This window comes from Chaetura pelagica, unplaced genomic scaffold, assembly GCF_000747805.2.
Source record: "Chaetura pelagica isolate M959 unplaced genomic scaffold, ChaPel_1.0 scaffold53, whole genome shotgun sequence".
Taxonomy (NCBI): domain Eukaryota; kingdom Metazoa; phylum Chordata; class Aves; order Apodiformes; family Apodidae; genus Chaetura; species Chaetura pelagica.
The window spans coordinates 4,507,074-4,524,985 of NW_009952880.1; the positions used below are offsets into that span (position 1 = coordinate 4,507,074).

The 17,912-nt window shown below is 41.7% G+C and overlaps 1 protein-coding gene across 1 annotated transcript in view; it reads right to left on the bottom strand.

Moving 5' to 3' along the window:
* The window catches only part of SNTB1 (syntrophin, beta 1 (dystrophin-associated protein A1, 59kDa, basic component 1)), a 68,032-nt gene that overhangs the window by 35,676 nt on the left and 14,444 nt on the right, over positions 1-17,912 (bottom strand). The window contains exon 3 of the mRNA XM_009995377.1: positions 3,284-3,491. Within this exon, the coding sequence (XP_009993679.1) occupies positions 3,284-3,491 (208 nt within the window). The remainder of the gene's footprint in view (positions 1-3,283; positions 3,492-17,912) is intronic.

A 17,912-nucleotide genomic window follows, 5' to 3' on the forward strand; every position in this document is an offset into this window, starting at 1 on the left:
CATTCCTGCAAAGAAGAAGGGCAATTAACACACACATGGAAAAGCTCCTCAGTTAGGATGACATTACTAGCTGCTTTTTATTTTTTTTTTTTGCATTTGGTCACTAAAATTATCTTTACAGGAAGCAAAAAAAAAGGAAAGACCTGGAAAGATTAAAACCCACATGTAGTTGTTCCTTTCTGCTTAGCACACTTCTTAATCTCACAGGTCTTGCCGACATGAAAAGACAAATTTAAAAAAAAAAAGGGGGGGGGGGATGTAGAACACACACACTTTGTTACAAAATGGTACTTGACATCTTTCGTAGTTACAGAAGAGTTTTAGGATGTTGGTGACTAATACAACTCCCTAATCCTTGGTCAGATTCAGAAACCCTTCCCATAAGTTCAAGGTCAGGACAAGGTTAGTGCCTTAATAAAAGAAGGAATATGGCATGTCTAATGATTCCTTCTGGCTGTTTTTCTCCTAACCTATAAGAATGACTCAGTGAGTATTTGCTTTCTTACATGATATAGAGCTCTTTGCTTTATCTGCTGACAGATCCTCGCCACCCACCCCGGGGCACAGCCAGGGACCCCATGGTGGACCTGCAAGATAGACGTTTCATGCTGAAGACCACAACCTTCAGGGTGTCTTGACAGGGAAGTTGAGTGAAGGTGGAAGAATCCTGTTAGCATGCCATGGCTTAGTACCTTAGATAACCTATTTATTTTAATGTCACCCACCTGAGGGAGGCTGTACTAATGAATCTATTTTTGTAGTACCATAAAGGTTGAAGTTTAGAGCTAAGTTTAGAGCAGAGACATATAAAAACCGTCAAACCAGGAAACAGCTTAATGAAAGCAGAGAGTAATCACAGCAAATTACAGTGAAATTTCTATGGGATTACCTTTTGCATTTTCCAAACAAGCAAAGGAATTAATCTCACTTACTGTTGTTTCATTTTGCTGAAAATTCACTGTAAAGATATGTAAGTAACATAATACAATACCATAAAGGCTGTCTTAAAAGTTACAGTTTAAGATTATTTCAAAACTGCAGTTCATGTAAAAATAGCAGATGTGCCACAAATGTCAAAGAGAAAAAAACAATAAATGGTAATATTAGGAGGAATACAAGGAACATGTTTTATTTTGTGACTGCTAATAATGAGGTCCCTTTCTAAACGTCAGTGTTTAGAAACCAGAGTAGTGTATATGGTAAGGAAGTTCACCCCAGGAGAAGAATGCTGGTATTTCTGGTGTGCTTCTAAAAATCATTGCAGAATTTAATCTCTCCTCACTGGCAGACTCAGGCTTTGCATGAGGAGCACATAGAAAATACCCTGTGGTCAGCATCTCAACTAGCTGCCTTGAACACCTCCTCTAAAACAGTATATATACAGTTAGGAGGTACACAGTGTATATACCGCCCTCTCCCATCCCCAGGTTATCTTTCTTTCACTCAGGCTTTACAGCCCACAGTCCAGTAACAAAATAAAAGTAATTTCACATGACTTTTTACCATATGTAGTGATTTCCTCTACTTCTCAACAGGTCTCCAACAAGAAAAGAAGCCAGGAACTTTTAATCTCACTCTGGTTACTATTGCACAGCTCTGGATGGTTAGTTTAGTGAAAAAAACATGTTGACTTTTGGGTAACAATGTCACTGCAAATCTCTCAAGGCTAATTCTTGATGACAGCCACTGTAAATACACAGGCCCTATTAAAGGCAACACAAGGTTCACCACTAAATTCAACAGGACCTTGAACTGCTCCATAATGAGTAACATGAAATAAGATCTCAGTCCATAAGGAAAAAAAGAGGAGAAAAAAGCGTGTGAACAGGATATTGTGCATTAACAAGGAAGGAGAGGAAATTAATAAACCAGAAGTGTGCCATGTGTCCACTTAAAATGAGCTGTGAATATTCTACATATAAAGTCAACATGATCTGCTAATAAAGCAGCTACCCTTTCCAGCTTTTTGCAACAGAAAAACATTCTTTTATTCAGTTTTTCATAAGTTTATGGAAATGGATACAAAAGGGAAAAGAAGCATAAAGACTCCACGTCTGTACAATTTAATACTGTTAAATTTTACTTACCAATGCCTTGGAGTTTTAACCCCAAATTCTTGCCCCAAATTTTTACATGTTCTAGAGTGCTAAGCCACAGAATTGTGTTGTCTTCCGCACTCTGCAAGATTGGATGGAGGGACAGGAAAACATAAAATCTGCCTAAAAGGTTTTCCAATCTTTGCCTCTCTACAAGTGGCAAAGTGGAGTGACCCACATTTCACCCAAAATTAACAGTGTGCCTTCTTACAGGATGCTAGAGAGAAGTATGGCACCTCTGCCTGTGGCTCTGACATTTTCATCTACAAATTCTCACCTAGAGCTAAAACGTAGAGTATGTTCATCAGGACAATCGGAGTCAGCTTTCCACACCTGTCCTGGATGGTTGAAAGGGCAGTGTGTGCACAGTGGCCATTTTTCCAGGCACCCCAGCTGGAGTGGCAGTGATGTTATGATCAGCCATCCAGGCAATATGTGGATGACAGGTCTCTCCAGGCACAATCCTAGCACTGCTACCATAGCAAATGCACACTTAGCAGTTGGTACAAGGCCTAAAACAAATTCTGAGACTACTGATTTAAAACCAGATAGTCTCACACTGATACCATCTCTGTGCATTCAAGGGCTGGCTTTCCACACGTCAACAGATCCCCAACTACTTTTGAACTGAACACCAGGTTTCCCCTATGGCATAAAATATTTTAACACTCAAACTGTGCCAGACACAGGTTTGCAACTGCAGTTGCAAACTCGGTCTCCTATGAAGACCAGCTGAAAATTAGGGCAATGTTTAAAGTACAAGCTCCCAGACACCATCTTGCGCTCCAGACCATGTTCTTGCTCCTGTGGCACAGCAGTGGGGTGGACCATGGGCCAAGTAACTTATTACTTCCCACATTGGGAATCGGAAAGTGACACCTCATATATGTGAACTGGAGACATAGCAGTAGGGGAGCTCAAGGCCAGTGGCAGTCTCTGTGACTCATGTCCCAAGCCTGAATTCAACAGATCATGAAACTTCTAATCTCCCAGGAAACTCTTCGCATATAGTTTTTTTAGGATTTCTTAAAAAGCACAAAAATTGGCTCATAAAGAAAAGAAAGGCATGGAAAGCTAAATTAAAACCTAGAACATCATGTAGCCTCTCCACTTTCAGTCAATGCTGAATTCAGGAACAAAGAGCAAGTAAGAAAGAGAAAGGTTAGAAATTAAAATGCTTTCATTACCTTTTCTGCAAGCCAGCCTAGATGCCTAATTTCTCGACTTCCAGCAATCCCTGTTTTACCCAGCTGGTCTCTGACCTCTGCAATCACCCTGGGGATGAGCTCATTGACACTGGAATGGATGGCATTGAACCAGGCCTGGGCTGTAGCTGAATCCTTACTCCTGAGCACCACGGTGTGCTTGGCATCAGGTGAATGAACTTCAATAAGTCTAGAAAAATGGGGGGAAAAACATTATGTTCACTCAGACACTGTTAGGCAGCTACATTTATTACCTTGCCTAGTGTTAGTAATGAGTTTAAAAGACAGATACTAATATCAAGACTTAGCAATAAAAACTTACCTTTACAACAACTGAATAGAGTACAATCATCTTAACTAATGCCAGGTCTGTGCTAGCATCTGCATAAAATCCTTGAGAAGAGGATTTGCCAGTGCTGATGAAACTCCACATCTACCATGTCAGTAAGAGTTTCAAATACAAAGGCAAGAGGAGCATTCACCGACACAGCAACCACCCAGAACTGCACAGGAGATGACTGTGGAGAAGCTGGAGGTAGACTGCTGCCTTCTTTAGCTGGGTATCACTGCATGCCCAGAGTTTCTCAATGTGCTTATTTTACTAATTTAGAGCTAAATTAAAACTACCCTTATATCAAATTGAGGAGTTTTCTTAGGATTGTTTCAGTGACACCACTAATTATCAACCAGAAGCCCATGACAATCAGGCTTGTCCAGGAGTTACCAGCAGCCTCAATGCTCTATTTACATCCTGCTAACAGTGGCAACAAGAAAGTGTTAACCACAACTGTGTGATTGCTGCTGGCAAGCATCTTTTACAGTTTTCAGAACTCCTGAGTAAAGAGATGGGGATTTTTTCAAAAAAACCCAAATGTTTACTATATCATCCTGTGGACTTCTACCCCATCACCGTGGTTTGAAAAGCACGGATAAACACAGCTTTCAGGAAAATGAATCCTGTTCATCACAGAATCATAGAATCATTAAGGTTGAAAGGGACCTTAAAGATCATCAAGTTCCAGCCCCCCTGCCATAAGCAGGGAATCCCACCTCTAGACCAGGTTGCACAAAACCTTGTCCAACCTGGCCTTAAAAACCTCCAGGGATGGGGCATCAACAGCCTCCCTGGGCAACCCATTCCAGTTCCTCACCACCCTTATAGTAAAGAATTTCTTCCTAATATCTAACCTTAATCTCCCCTCTCTCAGTTTAAAACCATTACCCCTTGTCCTATCACTATCTTCTCTGATGACAAGCCCCTCCCCAGTTTTCCTGTAGGCCCCTTTCAAGTACTGGAAGGTGCTATAAGGTCTCCTCAGAGCCTTCCCTTCTCTAGACTGAACAGCCTCAACTCTCTCAGCCTGTCTTCATAGCAGAGCTGCTCCAGGCCTTTGATCATCTTGGTGGCCCTTCTCTGGACCCTCTCCAACAGGTCTATATCGTTCTTGTACTGAGGGCCCCAGAACTATACACAGTATTCCACGTGGGGTCTGAGCAGAGCAAGCAGAGGGGCAGAATCCCCTCCCTGGCCCTGTTGGCCACACTTCTTTTGATGTAGCCCAGGATGCAGCTGGCTCTCTCATGGTTATGGGATCTATGCCAACACCTTTGCTAACAACAACAACAAATATGCTTTGAGAGGCAGCTTCAGCTACTTCAGCTCTGTTCTCAATAAGGCTAAATTAGTTATTAGTGGGGCTTTGTGTGCTATATAGCTTTGTGGACCACTTTTACTTGAAACATTTGTTAAATAACCCACTAAGTAATAGTCTAGTTTATCTGGTGATTATAAAACCAAACCTTGGCCACTGCCCATCACTCAACTCCGTATCACATTTGTGCTTTTTCATTATACACACACAGTGAGTGCCCCTGGACATCACCCTCACAAACTCAACCTGGGATCTGAGCCTAAGCACGAAGTGCTGCCTTCTGCTTTGCTCTCTGATCTCTGGGACACACAATGACTCCTTTCTGTAGCAGAAAAGTAATTAGATCAGTGGAATTTATTCAGGTTGAGGTTCAAGACAGTACTGTAAGGCAAATATTTGTTATGCAATCACAAAATCCTGCAATTTGGAGCTTAACTAACAATTAAGAGGTTTTAATTAATCGGTGAAACCGGAGCAGAATCCAGAACAAGGAGCGGCTCAATCTGCAGAACTCCCTGGGGCTGGGAGACTGAGGACTGCTGGTCTTGTGTTTGTCCATTTTGGGAAGGGAAGGTCTCCAAGTAGACACTGCTCTAAAGATAGTAAAGGTCATGATTTTCCAAACTCAGCAGCTGAACTGTTCAGGGTCCTAATTCACTGTTTGGTTAGCTTAAAAAGCGGGTTGATATTTCAGAAAGTGCTGAGCCAACAAAATAACACACGTTTCCACAGTAAAGCTGCTAGAGCTCAGCTCCATCTGAAAATAAGGCTCTTAGTTAGCTGCTCCAGGATGCACTGAGGATTCAAACTAAGATAGAGATCTTGCACTTCCTTGGTGATCTTTACCTTTTCCAACCAAAGTAATTCTGTGACTCTGTGTTTCCTGCTGTATTCAGTGTTGGTGTGGCCTCACCTCAAGTTCTGTGCTCAGTTCTGGGCTCTACAATTTAAGAAGGATATGAAAGTCCTTGGATGTATCCAGAGGAGAGCAACAAAGCTGCTGACAGGGCTGGAAGGAATGTCCTGTGAGGAGTGGGTAAGGATTTGGGGCTTGTCTAGTTTGGAGAAAAGGAGCCTGAGGGGTGATCTCATTTTTCTTTGCAGCTTCCTGAGGAGGGGAGGTGGAAAGGGAGGTGCTGATCTCTGGTCTGGTTTTCCATCAGAAACACTGCTCTCCCATTGCCTCATGAACGTGAGTTTGAACTTTTCTTGTAGGCATCCATCAATGGAAATAAACTATACAGACTGGGATTTCAAAATACATTGTGGTAATCAGTGAAATGTTGCTTATTACTTACACAGTGCTTTTTAGCAGGAGATCTCACCACATTTTACAAATGAGGTCAGTGACAGTATCCCCATGTCACCAGCAAAAAAGTGGAAAGGTGCGTAAGCCAAACAAGGCAGGGAACAAACCAGATGCAGCACTCATGATTTTCTGTACTCTACTTCCCATTTTAATATGGCTTTTAAAAACAAAAGCTATTTGGACAGCATAACAGCGTTGTGCTGTTTTTGAAGAATGTAATGCACTGTATGGACTGTGTGAAACAACACTCTTCACAAAGCCTGTGGTTTCTCTAAGGGAACTCGCACCTCCAAAGTCCCAGCGTATCGTGTGGTAAACAAAGTGCTGAACAAGGGCTATAAAGACAGAGAAGAAAGTGCTGTTTTTCAGCTGCAAAGGAACAGCAGCAAATGTGTGTAATTTTTTTTAAGTTAGAGTTGCAGAAGGCTTTAGTTTAAAAATAATCTAGAACTGAAAGCGCTTCCAAATGGCTACTTCCCTCCCACTTGGAAAACGCTCTAATTCTTGCTTAAAGCGAGTGGATTAACATACAAACAAATATTTTCCTACTTGGTCCTCGAGGCTTTAATTGTGTCTATATAAGTATTTCTACAAAAAATACTGTCCCCTAAAATAGTGAACATTTAGACAGCTCTTTACAATTCTGCTTAAGTGATTCTAAACTGAGCAAATTCTAATATACACACATTCTACTGTGACACCAATGTATACATTCTAGTATATACATGCACACACACATACTGAGTCATGCTTGCAAAAATACTCTTAAAATCTCATCCATCAGTGACTTCTAATGGGGTTATTTTGGGGACTGCTTGTCACTCATCAAAGTTTGATGGTGACGCACTAACAAATGCAGAAAGTCATTCCCTGAGCTGAGTAGCAGAAAGATTGGACAATTCATGCTACACTTCTCAAAAGTGAGCTCAAAATGGGAATAAATGCTGCCTTGACAGCCCTGAAACTGAAACCTTTTATCCATGGCACTGATCCAGCCTGAGGAATACACCTGCAAGCATCATTCCTCAGCAAGCTTATAGGTGCGGTATCTTTTTTATTCATACCTTAAGAACAAAAGTCTAAATCTTCAACTGCCTGAACTCTGCTACTTGCTTTTTGCTGTAAGATCTGGGCTCTAAGCTATCTTTAAAAAAACGTGCTTAGAGATTTCTGCTGAAGATCCAGGACTGCCATCCCTGCAGTCAGTTGGAGATACTATCAGAAATGTATAATCTTCCCAGAAACCCATGGGCTCCAACTGCAATCAGATGTGGAAAGTGCTGCATCCCTATCAACTTTTTTTCTGCCTTTCAGCCTACGCTGCTTTGATTCACCAGTCCATTTGGATGATGGTTTTTTTGTATAACAGCTGACTGATGGCATTTCCATATTTTTTGAAAAGCAAAGAAATATCATTGACCTTGCTAAACTTCAACACTAAAGCACTTAGACGTTTCCAGCAGTCCAGCCATTGTGGTTTTGATTTGTTCCCTGGCTAAACTGACCACCGCTTACTGACTTCTGTTTATCTGCAGTTCAGTGATAAAGTTCCCTTAATTCCCTGCTGAATTGAAATATTTAGGGCAATGCCACAGCTGTGTTTATTCTCACACTCCACCACAGTTATGTAAATACTGCATATGGAGCCATTTCTGATAAAGCCCATACCAACCCAAAGGAATTATACGTTAGCTCTAGATGGCTGCCAAGATGTGCAGCTTCTTTCCAGCTTGGCAATACATATGAATGATATCACATTTTCTCAGAGATCATTTGGCAAACCTTATAATAAAAGAGTAATTTTCTCTCTCCTTCTCAAAGAGTCCCTCTGAGCTGAAGAGTGTTTCCAGCATTCCCTTCTCCACCCAAAGAACATGGGGGTGACACAAGACCAGGAACCTCCAAATGCCATAACCTCACACCCAAGAGGCCAAAATTCCTTTCCTTGTTGCATCATCCAGAGCTTTTACTTTACAAAGCCAGAAGTTGAAATAAAATTTTTGACAGACCATACTCATTCCACATTTGATAAGGCCTCTTTCTGGAGGAGCGTTCATTATCTAAAAATACCTTTTATCAAATATCTTGAAAGCACTTCTCCCACCAGTAATGGCTCAAGACCAAATCTGCACTGATTTACTCTTTGCGCCTTTTCCTGGGTCAGACTGTATATTCAGTGACTGATTAAAGTGTGGAGTAAATCCCTTGAAGTTAATGATAAGCTGGAGCCAGTCTCATTCAAGTCCATCACACTACTTTGATTTTGCACTAGCAAAGCCAGGAACAAAACACTCTGCCTCTGCCTCTGCAAACTTAAAAAGAAATTGAGGGCCAAATTGCTCACTCCATCTCCTCCATCGTCTGCACATGAAACCACTGTAAGTATTTTTGTTGACTTCTGAGTGGACAAATGAAGGAGCCTTTCCAGCATAAGGGGGGATTTAGAGGAACACATTCAGAGGTTATATTTCAATAGTTGGAGGTTTTATAATAAAAGTAGTAAAAAAACCTGCTAAAGTTCTTTTTCAATTCTACACACAGCATCAGATGAACCAGGAATAAAATACATTAAAGCTAAGCAAGGGAAACTCTGGGTTTAGTCTGCAAGTATAATATTCCATAGAGAGACTGTTAGGCTTGCAATTAATTCAGCAGCATGCACTGAAGAAGCATCTTCATTTGATGCACCTAAATGGAGGTGAAAGTAATTTTTCCAAGCCAGTACTATTTGGAAATCAAGTGGAATTTTTCTATGTGAAAGTCTCTCAGTCCCCTCACTGTCACAAGGGTACCTGCTGTATTAACAGTTACTCACTTACTTTCAACTTACAGTGGTAAAAATGATGTAGATACTAATTTCTTAGGAGCTGGACTAGCCTGATGTCCAAACAGAGGGTGTATGTATCACTAATGAGCTGTTGATTTTATTTTACTTGCTGCCAGCTGGGCTTTAATAAAAGGGGTATCATATAAGAGTTGCACCACATGCAAATAAGGAAAGGATTTGGTTCTGTACCACTGTATGCCAATGCTGACCGATCTGTAGAGCACATCACACGCGGCCTTCTCTCCACTTGTGTACAACTAAACAAGCAACTTAATAGTTTTTAAATGTCTAAGGATGTTAAGGAGCAGAACTCTTTCCTTGTATTGCCCAAAAGACCTCTTATCTTTCTATTTTTTGCATTTTTCTTTTATATTCTGGTTCTAATAGTGGTGAATATTGGTAACGCAGGGCTACACAGTCCAGCCTTCTTCACAGTGGATTCAGCACCAAACCATTGCAAGAAGCAGTGGAGTCAGTTACTTGAGAAAGAAAAAAAGAATTATTTCAGGGCCATGGTAGGAATTTGATTTTGCTTTTAAAAGATGCTGTCTGAAACTTTAAGACCAGAAAGCATTGTGATTGATGCAGTCAATATATTGACCACAGCTCCATGAAGCAATTCTTTCACTGCAAGAGGGAAAGTGTATTAATGCTAGGAAAAAAAAAATAAAAATTGTTTCAGCTGCAAAAGCTGCACCTCTAGTAAAGCCATAGCCAGCCTCAAAGCACCTTCTGCAGCAAAGCAAACCTTCTGCAGCTGGGCTAAGCCAAGAGCACCTGACTCTACCTGGTAATAGTGGTAAATGACCCCTCTAGATTGAGACAAGGGTGGAGAGTCTTGTGCTGCTGCATAAGTAAGTGATCATGGGCTTGGAGAAGAAATAGATGTTTTCTGAGAAGGAACATCACTGTTGCTGGTATGCAGTGCTGTAGGACAAAGGTGAAGGAAGGGGACATGATCCACAAGCACGGAAGAAAATAATAGGGAGCCAGGACAAATGAGCAAGTCTCCTAATAGATCAGCTCTGTCTTACAGATTAATGGTCGCAGGAGAAAGTCTTGCTGAAAGAGACAAACAGAAGGTTTATCTCATCTCTTCTCCCTAGTAACAAGTAACAGGGCAAGAGGAAATGGGCTCAAGTCATGCCAAGGGAGGTTTAGATCAGATATTAAAAGAAACTTCTTCACTGAAAGGTTTATCAAATGCTGGAAGAGGCTGCCCAGGGAAGGTGATTGAATCGCTATCCCTGAAGGTGTTTAAAAGACATGTAGATGTGGTCCTTATGGACACGGTTTAGTACTGGTAGAACTAGGTTAAAGGTTGGAATCGATCTTTAAAGGTCCTTTCCAACCTGAATGAGTCTGTGATTCTGTGATAAGTGAGGGAAAGCCCACCACTCAGCATAGGACAAAAGCCAGGCAGAAAAAGGGTCTTGAGGTTGCCACTGGCTCCACACCATAACCCAAAGATTGCGGGGATGAGTCGCATGGCAGGAAACTGAAACCCTTGCATATCAACTTTCTTTGTTTGGCAGATCCCACAGGTGTTAAAATTGCTCTGCAGCATTATTTAGCAGAAGCTTGGATGTCATTACTTACATACCTTTACATACAGACACACAGAAACCATTATTAACTGTTTGCCCTTCTCTGTCCTGCACTGTAGCACTCACACTGCTCCTCCTTTCCCCTTAATCTGCAAGACATTTCTTGGAGCATTTATCTTCCTCCATCTCTTCAGTACTTTGATTTTTCTCTTTTTTTTTTTTTGCAAAAATGTTCACTAAGTAAATTCTGCTGCAGTTTTCATTGTCTTCATTCATTGTTTTGCCTTGTTGGTTGGCTTCTTTCTCCATCACCTTTTCTCAATTGGTTCTCCTTTCTTTCCTCCATGCATTTCTCAAGGCAGTTTCTTCTAGTTCTCCCTCTCCTGATTAATTTCCAGTTCCTTTGCTCTTCTGTCTGTTACTTAGCTCAATCCTCTACAGCTGAAGCTGGAGGGAAAAAACAAAACTATCTTACTTTTTCAAAACTCCCCTAGCTGAAGCAGTGGTTGAAGAAAGCCCAAAATACAGCACAAAAACCCACCAGCATATCTAATTTTTATATGTTAAACCATTATTTAAAGTTTCAGAGAAAATAAAAATTTTGGTTAAAAGTCTGTTGATCAAAAAATCCAGCTGTAAGTGTTCTCTGCCAGCCTCAGTTACTGCCACCTCCACACCACCCACCATGACACTTTTTCTTCCTGTCAGGCCACACTTGGTTCCATTCAGACATAGACACACACACATAGTTTTATTTGCACTCTGGTATCTGCATGCATGCACAGGCACTTTTTTGAGTAACGTGTATGAACTTTGCCCATTCCTATACAATTAATGCTGGAGATGCGAAGGACACCAGGAGCTCACCTGTCTGGCCCAGAAAGATGGGGAGGGGAGAAAGCCCTGTGTCATTATGTCAGGGGAAAAGATGCAACTTGTTTTTTAGGAAAATAAGACATGATTAATCCCAGATTCACCAGGACCTGCACAAATTGAAGGTCAGTCACAACATGCCATAACTATCCAGTTCTACACTGGTATCTCAACCACACCATAGGAAAACTCAGTGGTTTCCACTGTGTCCCCAGATACATTTCCCCAGCAATTTCCTTCTCAAACTACTAGAGACTACAGCAGGTTCTCAGGACATCAGAAAGCTATTTTAATGGGATTTAACAGAACAAAAATTAAACCTGAAGCAAATAGAAGTAAATGAACATCCAAAGTTCAACCTAGTTAGGTGGTGTGTTTGTGTAAATGAATACCTTCTGCAGAAAATGGCCTTTGGGTTCATTGGGGGTTTTTTTCTCCCCAAAAGTTTAGCTGGTGATTTCATTCAAAAGAGACCAAACCACCTGTCCCTGCAGAAGGGCCAGTCCTACAGAGGTGTCTTATCTCAGTGATCTTCCAAGAAGGCTGGGAAGAAACTCAGGCTAAGAAATAAGTTCATATGACCCAGAGCAAAACTGATGGCCTGTTAGGCTGGCGAGGAGTTTCACAAATCATGGAAAATAACTATTTCTAGTAATGAAAGTAAAATAAAATAAAATAAAAATTTCACCCTTTCTTCTAGAGGCTTCAGAGGTCCAGCTCCTATAGAGATGGAAAACTGCCCCTTATCAGACAGAAGACTGCAGCTTCCAAAAGGCACCAGCAATTGCAGAGCTGCCCAAGAAGCAGATGATGTAGATGACAGAGGACAGACAGATAGCCCAGCCCAAACCAATTATTAATTCTAGAAGTTAATGTTTGCCTCAAAATTCTGTCATAAGAGAAGAAAGGCAATCTTATGGGCCTCTCATCAGCAAACGCTGGCCCTGAATGTACTGACCCTGCTTTTTTCCCACAACTATGCAACTCTTAGAGAGGATATGTTAATGTATCAAGGAGGACAAGGCCTTAACCATTGTCCAGCCATTCATCCATTCCACCACTCCTCTCCCCCACACCCCAACTTCTTCCCTCTCCTCCCTGCCCTCCTCCAATATCCCTTCAGGGTATTGAAGTGGATGCTGCAAATGCCTTTTTAGCCAAATCACCTTATTTCCCTCAGCTTGAAAAGAGAGAAGAGCAGATAAATCTCAAGTGCCACCTACTTGTTAATCCCTTCCAGTAAAGAGCAGATTTGGGGGCAGATTAGCAGTACTACAAACAAACAAGAACATGACAAGAAACATCCAACTTTACACAAAAGAAGAATTTGGATCCAGAAGAGAAAAACTGTTGGGAGCTAAGGTTAAAAACTCACGTTCACTTTGATCTTAAATTCACGACCATTTGCAGGCAAGGAAGCAAAGGGCTTCATAGTGGTGAACCATCCTTCTATACTGACCCTGCACACTGAGATGGCATAGCACAACAGGGTGGCTTAAGGATGAGTGGACAGTCAAGCAGTTTCACCCTGATTACTGTAACTTCTTTTCTTTTCTGGATTTGAATGGCATCCTTTCAACTTGCTTTACTTTCATGTTGGATTGTTGATTTCTTCCCTAGTTTAACAGTAATCTAAACAAGATAATAAACACAGCCCACCAGGGGGAAAAAAAAAAAAACAGTAACAAAAATTCTTGATATAAATCAGGACTTTCACTCTAGCAGCTCAATGACTTCTTCAAAGGACTTATTGATATTCAAATAGTAAAACATGTCTGTACCAATAATGATAATTAAGTGTTATATGCCTTTCATCCAAGGATTTCAAGCTGTAGCTCACCACGACACTGCAAATTAAGTACGGTCTCTCCATTTCACAGAGATTTTGTCTACAGCCAGAGAGCAGTTCAATAACAACACAAGCAGCAAGGCAAAAAATCTTGGGGAGGTGTGGAAGGAGATTTTTTTTACATTGGCAATGCACCCATTATAGATTTTTTTTCTTTTCTCTATCACCCATGCATATGTAAGTCCCTTCCCTTTCTTCTGCTCACCTGCAAAGCATGGTACCAGAAAAAAGACCCAAGTTTCCTAAACCAGAGGCCAGTCCTGCTAAATCTGTACTGTCCATTAGGAAGGGAAGATTTCCACCTCCCCAGGAAGCCCCACAGAACCACTGGTGTCCACCAAGGGCTGACACAGCTCCAGTGTGCTGCAGCAGTGCCTGCACTGTGATAGAAATGGTCTGTCACCTCCTTAGTCCTGGGCTCAAGGCTCAGCCCTTGTGCAGCACCTCAACTCAGCTGTGCTTCTGCCAGCTGCCAGTGCTGTTGGCTGAGCCCAGTGTTGTCAAACTACCTCTTACGAGGGAAGAGGCAAAAAAGAAAATAAATGGGTCACTCCCTGCAGCAATGCCCTGCCCACTGCAAGCCTCACACCAGGTACCTGGCTCAGGGAACCTGCTCCCTCCTCAGTGGGTAAAAACCCAGGCTGCAAAGCTGCACCTCTAAAACATGCTGCCCTGCAACAAGAATCCAGCCTTTGCTTTGTATACCAATGGTTGCTTGTGCCTGTCAACATCGAAGTAAGGTCCTGTTTACCAAGCAGGAAACAGGCAGGGTGGAGGCAGAAGCCAGTCCACACTTTGATCAACAAGACATCCAGACTCTTCTGCGCTGCCCAATACTTCTGCCCCCTTGGTCACCTTTAAATTATACCAGTATGATCTTGAGGAGGAGCAGGAGCTAAATGTCTTTACAGAATAGAATAGAATAGAATAGAATAGAATAGAATAGAATAGAATAGAATAGAATAGAATAGGCCAGACTATTTCAATTGGAAGGTACCTACAACAACCATTTAGTCCAACTGCCTGACCACTTCAGGGCTGACCAAGTCAAATCATATAGTTAAAGGCATTGTCCAAATGCCTCTTAAACATTGACAGGCTTGGGACATCGACCACTTCTCTTGGAAGCCTGTTCCAATGTTTGACCATCCTCTCAGTGAAGAAATGCTTCCTAGAGTCCACCCTGAAGATGTCAAGTCTTGTTGTCCTTTTAAAGAAAAATACTTGTACTTTGGATCAGCAGTGAAACTGGAAATGCTGGCAACTCCCAAACTACACACGATCATCTTCTGTAGAGTTTTACTGAAAAGGCATGAAGTTCTACTAGCACTCCAGGCATAACCTATATAAATAATCAATTAGCCTCACAGATGAAAAACCATCACAAAAACATTTAGAAAGCCAATTTTTGGACAGTGATGTCCTATACTAGTGTAACAGATCCCTGACTTCTTCTTAAGATGTTTTTATTTCATATTCATGCTTTCTTGCTGACTTGTTAGGTTTGTTATCAGCATTCATGGCTCAGGTTTTTTGGCACAAGGACTACTTTTTACCAGGTCCTATAATCTGGTTGAAACTCAGTTTTTATTTTAAAGAAGATTCAACTTCTGTTTTCATATCTTATTGTAACAAAAATAAATACATCCAGATTCATCAGAATTTGTCTTATCTTTAAGATTTTGAAATGCCATTTCAGAATCACACAAGGATGTTTCACGCTTACATAAATTACATGCTTGTGCACCAACTACAATTCAAAATGTTAAATCTCACTGACCCTGTTACTGTGCATTACTGACATGTTATTAAATAATGTAAGAATAATTTTTTTCTGAAGAATGTGTGCAAAAGGAACCAGTTTGGGGAGTGACAGGTTTGCAATAAATCTTGCAAATACTTATTTCAGGGAATCAGTACATCCCAAAGCAAAAAAAACCCACAAAAAACCACAATGAAAAACCAACATTTTAATCAAAGTAATGAAGCCACTTTAGTGTATAGCTGCCTTTGGAGTAAAAAGGTCTCAGGAGTAAACAGTCTGTCTTGCACCTCTCTGTCATCCCAGGAAGCTCAGATAATTCCCAGATGCAGCTCAGTGCACAAAGTCCAGAATGAATAAATACCAGCCAGCTCCTCTGCCACCTTTAAAACGTATCTGCTCAATTTCACCTTCTGATCATAATTCTCAGTCTAACCCTGAAATGGACATCAGATAATGAGAGTTCCTTATCTGTTTCTCCATGTGTCCCCAGTGTGATACTTACAAACTGCACCCGTGCTTGCCGTGGCGCTGCCACCATGTGCAGCTGGCAGCTGGCACTGCGCTGCTGGGAATCTGCCTCGGAGCATTTTTCCTAGCTTCAAATCTAAAGCAAACCTTTCCCATCAGAGGCCCAAATCCTGCCAACACATAGCTCAGTCCTTCAGAATGGATCCCTGCTGCAGTTCCCTATTAGGATCGCACTGCTCCGGACTCCTACCACTGGAAAAAAGTGATCTGTGCTCACTAAGTGCTGGCAGGATCACGGCCACAGCTCCTGGGTTTGGCTAAATGAGTGCAAGCAGGATTTTAGGATTATTTCAAAAGCAGATGAGAAAACCTTTTCAGTCTGAGCAGCACAACCTCATTCCTCCAGGGAATGATGTCTCCCCTACGCTGTCTGCAGAAGTACCTTTGTACTATGCTCCAAAAGCACCAACAGAACAAATTGAACCTCAGAGGCCTATCCCTCTGCCTCCCCCCTCCCTACTTCCCATTCCTTAATACCATTACCAGAAATTGATGAAAAGCTTTTATATATATATATTATGTATATACACTGCTTATTTGTATTACTAGCTGTGACCATTCCCACATGCCCCTTAATTGGGAGGGGAAGCTCCCCTGTGATGCCTGGTATAACCTTGAATGCTGCTGTCAAGGAAGACACTTACCAGTAAAAAAAAAGGAAATCAACATATTTAAGTATAATTATTTTAACCTAGTTTCTTCCAGCCTAAAATATAACAATGACCCCTGTGTCTTGAGAAAATTGACATAGATCATAGAATCAAAGAATTGTTAAGGTTGGAAGGAACCTTAAAGATCATCAGGCTCCAACCTTCCTGCTACGAAAAAGGGCACCTCACACTAGATCAGGCTGCAGAAGCCTCATACAATCTGGCCTTAAAAACCTCCAGGGAGGGGACATTGACAACCTCCCTGGGCAACCTATTCCAGCACCTCACTACCCTCATGGTGAAGAATTTCTTCCTGATGTCTAACGTAAATCTCCCCTCTTTCAGTTTAAAACCATTACCCCTTGTCACCATCCTCTCTAATGAAAAGCCCCTCCCCAGCTTTCCTGTAGGCCCCCTTCAGGTACTGGAAGGTGCTATAAGGTCTCCCCAAAGCCGTCTCTTCTCCAGGCTAAAAAGCCTCAACTCTCTCAGCCTGTCTTCATAGCAGAGGTGCTCCAGCTCTCTGATCATCTTTGTGGCCCTTCGTAGATGCGAATAAAATGTTCTGCATCTTTTCTCCTGTTGCCATGTTTGTACTCCTAAAAAATTTCCTACACATTAAGTTTGGCAGTGGTTTGTATTAAGGATCTTCTCCTTGGTACCTTACAGCTTTTTTAATCAGGTGACAGCAAAGAAAATTCCCTACCTCCTTCAAAGTGAGCCCATAGGCTGGTTAGGTGAAGGAGACATCTGAGAACCACTATCTCTAAAAGCAACAAAATCCACTCCTACTCTGAAATAACAGGCTCACACAAATGATCTAAGAGTAGACACAGACTTAAGTATCTCTTAACTGTGGCCAGTCTTCAAGGAGAAGCAGAAGTTTTATGCAGGGCTTCCATCTCTGGTGGGAAAACAGTATGTGTAACTTCTCCATGCCCACTGAACTCACATTTCATCTCAGCTTTCTAAGAACTGGAGACAATTCAGTGCCAACAACAGGTGTTTCCTTCTGGGTTCTTTAACATGGGTATCTTCTGAAGTTGAACGTCAAATCAGTTCACAGTGGTCCTACAACCCTGCTATGACATGATCTCCAGCCTGCACTGAAGAAACATCTGCACTGGAAAACTCAAGCTTCCCATGTCCATGCTTGGACTTCGATGAAAATTAGCTCAGCTATAGTCCAAAGGAGCCCTTTTATGGCCAGCATATGCTTTGGCAGCCTGACAGTAGTGCTTTTCTAAAGCCATCCAGCAAAGTGACACCATCAGTCACAAGATCTATGTGTGTCAGGTCACTGGGTTATGAAACAGAAGCATCATAAGCATGTAAGGACATGGTTTGGGCTCTGCTGTGAATGAAGATCAAATTATTTTTGTGGAATCAGATTACTATCTTGGGTTGCTGCAGTGTAATAGCATTTCTACTGGAAAATACCAGTTCCACTATTCAGATTTTTAAAACCCCTGAAATAGGTAAAGATGCAAATCACTAGGATGCTGTTACACTGCAGCCAGGACAATGGTGAGGTACTGAGTGCTTGGATGGAAAAATCCAGCTTAGGCCACACACTGCGCTGTGTTGGACTACAGTAAAATTCAGAAGTCA